The sequence below is a fragment of the Nuphar pumila genome, chromosome 4 (assembly GCF_984573655.1).
Source record: "Nuphar pumila chromosome 4, dmNupPumi1.hap1.1, whole genome shotgun sequence".
NCBI classification, from domain to species: Eukaryota; Viridiplantae; Streptophyta; class Magnoliopsida; order Nymphaeales; family Nymphaeaceae; genus Nuphar; species Nuphar pumila.
This window is the reverse complement of record NC_143252.1, coordinates 132596373-132606216: the sequence shown is the minus strand read 5'-3', so window position 1 is coordinate 132606216 and position 9844 is coordinate 132596373. Positions and strand designations below refer to the sequence as shown.

Here is a 9844-nt window from a genome sequence, read left to right as displayed (position 1 = left end):
GATCAAAATCTGAGCCGTTAAAATGACACAGGGTGACAGGGTTATGGTTTTCGACCCAAAACTGGTATGATAACACCATATAAATCGCTGAAATTTGGTATGAACAAACTAGATTCAATTTAAAAAACAACCTTTTTTACGGATCGGAAAGATCATCTCTGGTTAGGGAGAAATCACTTCCGCAAGTTGATCCTGATTCTGCTAAAATCCTGACGGTGCAAAATAACAGGTTTTGAATTTCGATTTTTAAAGTGAGTCAAACAAACTCAAAATGATCTGATTTTTGGTAGAAAGCATGAAGACATATGCATGAAGTTGCAGTAAAAAATTCAGATTAAAATGAGCTCTGGTTACATACAAATCGATAGATCTAAAATGCGCCAGAATTTAAAGTATAATCTAAAAAGCAAATGAACATGATGAAAGCAAACTGCACATGCGTGGATGTTCAAACACGAGATCTAATGCCTTAAAATATGAATGGGTAAAAAACTCTGAATCAGACTCTACAACTCTTCAAGTTGAATGATGCTACCCACGCTGTGGGGAGCCCCCAAACCCCCCTCCTGTAAGGGCAAAAACTCTAAATCAGGCTCCACAACTCATCAAGTTGAACAATGCTACAGTTAGTGTGCAGGTCAGTTGGTGTTTGATGGAGAAATGTTGGATCGTTTGTTGGATGTGTACAGAAGTAGAGAGAGAAGGGAGAGAGAGTGAGATGAGGTTTTACCCCTCTCTTGTAAGGGTAAAAACTCTGAATCAAGATCTACAACTCATTTAGTTGAATGATGATACCCACGCTGAGAGGAGCCCCCAAACCCTCCTCCTGTAAGGGTAAAAACTCTAAATCAGGCTCCACAAGAGTCAATGTGCAGGTCAGTCGGTGCTTGATGGAGCAATGTAGAATCTTCTGCTGGATGTGCACAGAAGCAGAAAGAGAAGGGAGTCAGAGGGTTGATGTTCATGGCCTCCTCCAGGGGAGATTTCTTTCTCGGATAATCCTGCAGTGCAAAGACTGGGTCTTAAATAATCATCTTTGGGGCACTTAAGTCTTTTCAAGAATCCTCCCTTGATTTCTTCTCTAGAGAGAGAGAGAGGTTTTTACAGTGTTTTACGGAGAAAGAAGAAGAAGTCTTTGAAGAGTCAACATGATCTTCGACTTTCTGGATGGAGGACATGTTTGTCCTTTTTTTGAACTGTTTGTTTTTTCTTTTTTGAATGAAAGACATTTTTGTCATTTTCTCAAACCATCACTTTATGAGAAGAATAGCAAGAAAGGGTACTTAAGTCTTTGCAACAACACCAGAGTCCAATGCAAAGTTATGTCAACATACACGGGAATACGAGCCCCATGTGCTTGTATACGTGGTGCTCATTCAAAGCCCTGAACACAGACGTGGGATTCAGTGAATCATCGGGGGGGAACATACACCATCCTCTCGTTGGCGTGGAACCAGACTCTCTGAGTTTGGTCTCTATCACGTTTGGACTCTTGGGATTTATCACGTTTACGTGATCTTTATCATGCCCCTGCAAGTTCAACGTGGGGTCCACCACGATGTTGAGCTTGTCCCGAAGAAAATTGAACCGTGAGTGAGGACGGGAGAGGTTTAGTCAAGCCGTCAGCAAGCTAGTCAGAAAAGTGGATAAATTGAACTTGAAGATGCCCCTTTTGTACATGATCTCGGACAAAATGAAAATCAAATGTTTTGTGCGGGCATGGGAAATAGGATTTGCGGCGAGATATAAAGCACCAAGATTGTCGTACCAAAGAATGAGAGGAGAACTTGGCTCGCAGCTGAGCTCATGGAGTAGAGACTTCAGCCATAAAAGTTCTGATGCAGCAGAGGCAAGAGACTTATATTCAGCTTCAGTGTTGGAGCAGGCGATCGTTCGTTGTTTGCGAGAAGACCACAAGATTAGGTTGGATCCCAAAAATACAGCGAAACCACTCATGGATTTGTGATCATCAAGACTGACAGCCCAGTCTGCGTCAGAGAAGGCACTTAGTTGACGTGAGGAGGAGCACGAGAGGTGTAGGCCATGATAAATAGTCACTTTGATATAGCGCAAAATATGCTTGACCGCAGACCAATGGGCAGATGCATGAATTGGCAGACTTTATTAACCGTGAAGGCAACATCAGGCCGCGTGATGGTGAGGTATTAGAGTCCACCCACAATACTGCGGTATAAAGTGAAGTCATGGAAAAGGTGATTACCAACTTTGGTTAGCCGAGCACTGGCACTTAAAGGAGTAGAGATGGGCTTGGCATCTATCATGGAAGCACGACAAAGTAAGTTAAGTGAATAAGCACGTTGTGAGAGAACGAGACATGACAACCATAAATGACTTCAATGCCAAGAAAATAATTGAGACAACGCAGGTCTTTAATGGAAAAGGCTAGATTGAGTTGGAGAATAAGCTGCTGGATAGCAATAGGAGAGCTGCCAATGATTATAATATCATCAACATATATACCAGGATGCATAAAACCAAACCACAGTCTTGAAGAATAAACGAGGCATCAGAAAGAGAGATATGAAATCCTGGGGATTGAAGATAAGAGCTGAGCCGCTGGCACCAGGCACGAGGAGCTTGCTTGAGATCATACGATCGAGCTTGTAGACATATCGTGGAAAGGCATGATCTTCAAAACCTGGAGGTTGTGTCATATATACCTCTTCAAAGACAATGCCATTTAAAAATGCATTATTAAAGTCCGACTGATGAATAGGTCACCCAGACGAGACCACAAGAGAAAAAACAACATGAATGGTAGTAGGCTTGACGACAAGACTGAACGTCTCACAAAAGTCAATTCCTTCTTCTTGATGAAAACCCTTAGCAACAAGACAGGCCTTGTAACGAGCTACAAAACCATCAACATGTCGTTTGATGCAAAAGACCTATTTAGAACCAACAATATTATAATGGGGACGAGTAGGAAAAAGGTGCCAAGTGTGGTTGAGACGAAGGGCTTGAAGTTCCTCTTCCATAGCCGAACGCCATTTATAGTCACGTTTGGCCTGTTTGAAAGTAGTAGGTTCAGGAGTAAGAAGAACGGAGTTAAAACAGGTAAGGGATAGGGGGTAACAGGTAACGGTCATGACACATGGCTTAAGAGAGTTGCTTATGGAACAAATGACCATGGGATGAGTGTGATAAGGTGGGCGAGTGATCGAGGGTGGAGGAGGAGAGGCAAAGGATATGGGGGAGGATGGTTCAGGAGGGGCTAAGATAGGACTCACAGGGGGCGGATTAGGTGTGAAAGAAGGGAAAAAGGAAGAGTCAAGAGGGATGGCCGAGGGTGAGAGGGGTGGTGGAAGAGGGTCGGAAGAAGGCAAAATAACAGGAGAGGGAGGACCCCAGATGGGAGAAGAAGAGGAAGAATGGGGGGTTTTGAGAAGAGACTCGCCAAAGTAAACATGATGAGAGATATAAACGCGATACTTAGAAGGGTTGAAGCAAAGATAGCCTTTGTGATGAGAGGGATATCCAAGAAAAGTACATGGGAGTCTTTGGTTAAAGTTTGTTGGTGCGGTAAGGTGTAAGTAAAGGATAACAACAAGCTCCGAAGACACGAAGATGGCTATACTCAAATGGTTTGTGAAAAAGAAGTTCAAACAAGAACTTGCAACGAAGAACAAGAGTCGAAAGACGATTGATAATGTAGACTGCGGTGCAAAACACATCAACCCAAAAGAAGTCAGACATGGAAGAGGTATGTAACAGGCTGAGGCCAGTTTCAACCACATGCCAATGTTTGCGTTCAACAAGACCGTTTTGCTCTGGGGAGTGAGTGAACAAAAAATGATGGAGAATACAATTATCTCACAAAAATTGTTCAAACTCATGGCCAGTAAACTCTCTTCCATTATCAGATTGAAAAATACGAATGAAGAGCTGAAGTTGCTTTTCAATAATATGTTTAAAGGACTTGAAACACTCAAATACTTAAGACTTGGTGTGTAACAAAAAAAAGCCATGTAAATCAAGAAAAGTCGTCCACTATAAGAAGATAAAAATGAAAACTGTCTTGTGAAGGCATTGGGGCCGGCCCCTAGACATCGCCATGTAAAAGTTTTAGAGGAGACATTGTAGAAGAATTAGACTTATTAAAAGGAAGCTTGTGTGCTTAACCAATGAGACAACTCTCACTATCTTATATTTTGTGGATCTTAGTAACAGAAATAGAGTGATTAGAGTTTAAAAAAGAGACAATCTTTTTATTTGCATGACCAAAACATCGGTGCCATATGTCAAAGGGTGCCGCTCTGCCTGCATATGCTGCCACCTGCAACTGACCATCAACCTTGATTGGGTAGTGTCTCGTGCTGAATTTCAGGCCCTTGAGGCGAATCTTGTCTGTCTGTCGGTCCTTAACACAAAATTCAGAAGGGGTGAATTAAAAAATATAAATATTATCTTCAGTAAACTGACCCACATTTAACAGGTTCTTTGTGATAAAAGGAACATGAAGAACATTCTTTAAGTCAAAAGAAGAGTCGTGAGCCTTGAAAATAAGATTACCAGTGTGTAAGATAGGAAGCATCTTACCATTACCAATTATGATTTGTTCACCCCCATGATATTAGGACTTCTGAGAGAACTGGTGATCATCCATGAGCAGATGATTTGTAGCACCGGTGTCAAGATATAAAAAATCATCAGTGTTTTGCTGGAAAGACATGACCCGAAAAGGCTTTAAAGATATCCCAGCATGTTTTGGCCACATGTCCACGTTTACCACAATATTGACAAGTAACTACTCCACGACCGCTCTGCCATTAGGGCACGACATTATTGTTGAACAAATTTAGAGATGTATCTCTCCCTTGTCCTCTACCACAACCTCGATAGGAACCGCGACCACATCCTCTGCCCCTGAACATGGTAAAGGCACTTTACTGTTGTTCTAGAGGTTCAAAGAGCTTGGCGTGAGTGAGAAGAATAGGACGTTCTTTATTAAGGAACAAATCATACAAATTCGTAAAGGTGTACGTGACGAAATTGATGGCAATTGAAGTAATAAAACTTTCATATTCGGGCGAAAAGCCGTTTAAAGTTATTTGCACGAGCTCTTCATCCTCTACAGGATGGCAGACAGCAACAAGGGAGTTGGCTAAAAATTTAATATGATCCAAATAGGATAACATGTTCATATTGTCTTTTTTGATGAAGGTAAGATCTTTCTTCAGAAGCATGAGTCTCAAAGGAGATTGAGACCCGTATGACTTCTCCAAGAGAAGCCAGGCTTCACGAGCCATTTTAGTTCTTATGATTTGCCTGAGAATAACTTCAGAAACAATTACTTTAATCCAACAAAGGGCCGATTGAGCAGAGCGAGTCCAAATAAGATAATTCGGATTTTCGGTCTTCCCTCCTTAAGTAATAAAAGGATATCAAGATCCATCAACAAACTTAAGAAGATCCTGCGTTATCATAACATGTTTGAGTTGTGATCTCCAAAGGAGATAGTTGTTTTGATTTAATTTTTATCGAGACTAGGCTGACAATAGCATTTCATTGGATCATGAAGGATGAGAAGGACGATGAAGCAACCATTGGAAACTCGTTGGAGATGGGCTGTTCTGATACCATGAAAAGACCTCACACGATATTGAAAAGCTTTGTAACAAAAGATTGAAAGGCTCGATATTCTATCCACACTGTTTTCAGAGAGATTGAGCAATCATGTTTATAGACTAAATGTGAGTACAACTAAAAACCGATAATGTATATCGGTTGTACAATACGTGGGTTACCATTTTATGCTAATGTCTATCATAAAACGATGATACAAAGGAGGACTCTAGAGACATCTGTCAAAAGTGTTGTAACACAAAGAGGGTGATGGAGGATGACATTTTTTATAATTATGAACCGTATGAGAGTGTTGACTTGGAACCGGATTCTCAATTACGTCGGAACTCTTGCCTTTTTTATTATCGTTTTTTATGATAACTGAACGATTGGAGAGAGTTGGCGCGGAACCGGACTCTCTGGGTTTGGTCTCTATCACGTTTGGACTCTTGGGATTTATCACGTTTACCCGATCTTTATCAGGTACGACCACAAGTCTTCCGCAAGACTCCAGGGGAAAAGAAAAGCATGACACCTTGAAATAAAAGCCAAAGGAGAAGCACCCAAAGAAACAACAAGAAATAAGTAGCATTCAGCAGCTGCAAACAACTCACTGTAAAGAACTAGAATCGCTCCTAAATGGTTCATTGCAAAGAAACACGACCCAGTGTTGTTGCTGTTGTAACAAGATGAACTTCTTGAGGCAGCAAATGATACTGAATGTTGAGTTCCTCAAAGATCTTCTTCAGCTCGAAGACAAGCTCTGATCTTCGACTGTTTTTCTCCCACATATTTTGGTAGTTCATTGTGTGCAAAACGTAGAGAGCCATTTTCATCTTATTAACATTTTCAATCTCCTTTACCACCACACTGTGTTTTGGGTGCCAATGTTGTGGGTTGCTTTCCAAATACCTGCAAGCAAATTAATGAATGAACAGATACAGTAAGGGAACATGTGATACTTCTAAACAAACAAAGTTAGCATAGAACCCAGCATGTAGAAGCACAAAAGCAAGTACTGATGCTGTAGTTATGGAAAAAAAGTACTGATTCTGTACATTTGTATCCTGGTTTTGAGGGCACCAATGGTTTGCACTGGAGTAGAAACATCAATAGAGAACTCGACGGAGTCACCCATATCTGGGCTTCGGTAGAAGTTGCTGATAGGTTTTGAGAGAAGCACAGCATTTGGATAATAAATTTTCTCGTTGTCATATCTCAAGAAAACAGTGGTCAGAATGTTCATCTCTTCTACGATCATCTGCACCAAAAAAAGCATTTCGTATCACTTTATAGGAAGCTGAAACAAAGATAACAATGATTAATAAGAAAGATCAGCACATTTTGTTACTACTGGTGCTTGAGAAGCTGCAGGCAGCCACTAACTAGTGATTATTATTGTAGTTATTGATTTGGCATAGCTTTTTACTGCATGTTAACTTGAATGAGCTTCAATGTTTCTAGGATCATAAGATTTGACAGGGAGGCTAGCATACAACTCAAAGTGGGCATTTTGAATTAGGAGATTGTTCCATTCTTCTTTATTCAAATCAAAGAATCAATGAGACTTTCAAGAACAGTACCGCAAGCCCACTAAGGACTGACATACTGTTTTGTCAATGAAAATTTGCCTGTATGAGAGGTACTATTATCCTTGTGGACTAGCAAAAGAAAAAATGTAACTTTGTGATTAATAAAATGAATCAACAATGTAAAAGACAAGAAAACAATGTGAAAAGCTTCATATATTCCCTTGAACATGAAAGGACATGCCGCAAACATAGTTGAATGTTGAGCTACTCTGTATATCAATATCCATAGATCATATCAGTAAGTTACCGATTGGATGTTATAGTTCAGAAGGTTACCTGCACGCCATCTACGACACACCTATCACCAACATCAAACGGATGCATTGCGAATACAAATATGATTGATTCGAATATGGTCTTGCAGGTATTCCCAAACATGAACACGACCACCAAGAGCTGGGATGAGATGAAGACCAAGACTTTGGTTGTCGCAAAACCCATGGTGAGAAGAGACACGACCACGATCACGATGATCACAATAGCATTTGCAAGCTTATGCAGCTGCTTCACAGCAGTCTTGGTATCATTTAAAGAATGTGACAGTGATTTGCGTTCAAGGTAGATCTTAACCTAAAAGTCACAACAACCACACAGAATCCCATTCAAAATCATCACGTACTAGGCCATCAGAAGGTCAAATTAAAAGCAAATTGCCAAGTTGTGACTGTCTTACAAGCCAATTTCTGAAAGCAGGCTTCTTGATCTTTCCCGTCTCTGCTGCTCCTTCAAACTGAGGAAATACTTTCTGCACTTCATCTTGACTCAGGAATCTCAGAAGGTCTTCTTCATCGATATAGCTGCATTTAGAACACCACCAACAATGGTAACTATAAGAAGAGTTTAAACACCGAAAACGGATAACCAAAAGAAGAAGAGACACAACATGAGACAATCCTATCTACTTGGGAGAAAGCCTCACTTGGCATGATGCTTAGCTACATTCCTGAAAATCCTGTAAGCAGCAACTCTTGCCTCCGACTCACTATCGATCTTCCCATCCTGCCTCCCACCCGCATCATAGCCAGAGTCATCGATAGTGTTCGAGATCGTCGACAACCCCGAGCTGGTAACCAGATGGACCAACCTCTTCATCGTCCACGCAGAGACCTTCTCTCGGTTCATCTTCTGCAACTTCCCCACATCGATCACATCCACTTCCTTCCCCTCCTTCACTTGCCCGGTCCTGAAGCTCAACTTCGAGTAGCTTAACGAAGCCCCCACCTTCTCCTGCAATTCCATCACCGGCGGCCCCGAGAGCGTCTCCAACACGTACTGGTGAAACACTGATTCCTGAATCCTATCAAAGAAAGTGCTCACATGGAAAGAGGAAGCCAAGAGCTTCACCAGCAATGTCTTCAGCAACCAGAGCAGAGCTCCAATCAGGAATGCCAATACCGCCCGCGAGACATAGAAAAGAACCCGCCGGTTGCGAGCCGACGAATCGGCTTTGTCGTCGAAGAGCAGCTCCCATGAGAGGAGCACGAGGCCCACCCACATGCAGACCTGGACGCTCTTCCTTATGCCGTAGGCGAAGTACAGGACCTTGGTCCTGAGCATGAAGTTCCTCTCGATCAACCAGACGATGATGGTGATGAGCCAATCGGTGACTAACCTCCCGGAGAAGACAACGAGCATCATCAAGCACCATTTCCAGAGCTCCAGATCCCAAATCTTGAGCCTCTCCACCCGGGGCACCGTCAGGCTGCAAATCAAGCAACCCATTATCACCACGAACGCCGCCCACTCGACAAGGACCCGAACGCCCAATTTCTTTCCCTTATTCTCCGCCTCCACCAACGCCTGCTTGTAAGTCTCGTCCTCCTCATCTTCCCCCGCAGGAGCGTTCGCCGCATTCAGGCCACTTCTGGGGGTCTCTGCGGCCGACTGCGTCGCCGCTTGCTTCTGAGAGGAGCTGCGGATTAGGAGCGTGGTTTCATCGACGGGATGGTTCATCTCGAAGAAGCGCGACTTCGCCTTCGAGAACGCCGACCTGGAGATCATCCGGAGGCGAGGGAGTTCCTCCGACTTCTTCGTTATGGTGTCTTTGTGATCGAGTAGAGGTGGTGATGGTTCCGACGCCCTGGAGAAGGAGGACCCATTGTGGTACTGATCTGGAACTCCTTCCCCACCACCACCACTCTTCTTCTCCTGCTTGGATAAGTCTTCCTCCATCTTGTCTACCACCAAAACCACTGCATCTCCTGCCACCATCACGCCAAAAACCTCCCCTCCTCTCTTCTCCGAGATAGATAGAGAGAGATTCCGAGCTGGGATTGAGAGAGAATTCTTCTCAGTGGGAATGATGATTCTCCGGTGTCCGGATTCCGGTGATAGCAGCTACAACCAGAAATGGAGGGGAGAGGACAGTAACAGTAGATACCATATGCTCCGCCGATCCTTTCTTTTAAATGATAAAATTTCAGACACACACCTAAAGTTTGGTCATTAATAAAAATCACAACTAAGTTTTAAATTTTTTAAAAAGGCACCAGTTAAGAGAGTTAAATTACTAGTTAATCCTTCAATAATTTCCTTCCTATTTTTAAGTGATTTTTTTTAAAATATGACACTGAGGGTAAAATAATAATTTTATATCACAATTAACAACAAACTTAACGATATTAAATTCCTGATCCTTTTTTATTAACCATGATATTTTTTACGTA

General features: G+C 42.3%; 1 protein-coding gene across 1 annotated transcript; it reads right to left on the bottom strand.

Annotated features, from left to right (window-relative positions):
- Positions 1 to 6230: 6230 nt before the first annotated feature.
- On the bottom strand, positions 6231 to 9389 carry LOC149841111 (mechanosensitive ion channel protein 10-like). The gene is made up of 5 exons (XM_090005190.1): positions 8098 to 9389; positions 7852 to 7975; positions 7455 to 7748; positions 6645 to 6847; positions 6231 to 6498 (listed from the first exon to the last, which is right to left on the bottom strand). Exons 1-5 carry the CDS (start codon positions 9387 to 9389, stop codon positions 6231 to 6233), a joined length of 2181 nt encoding a protein of 726 aa, XP_089861316.1.
- Positions 9390 to 9844: the final 455 nt, after the last annotated feature.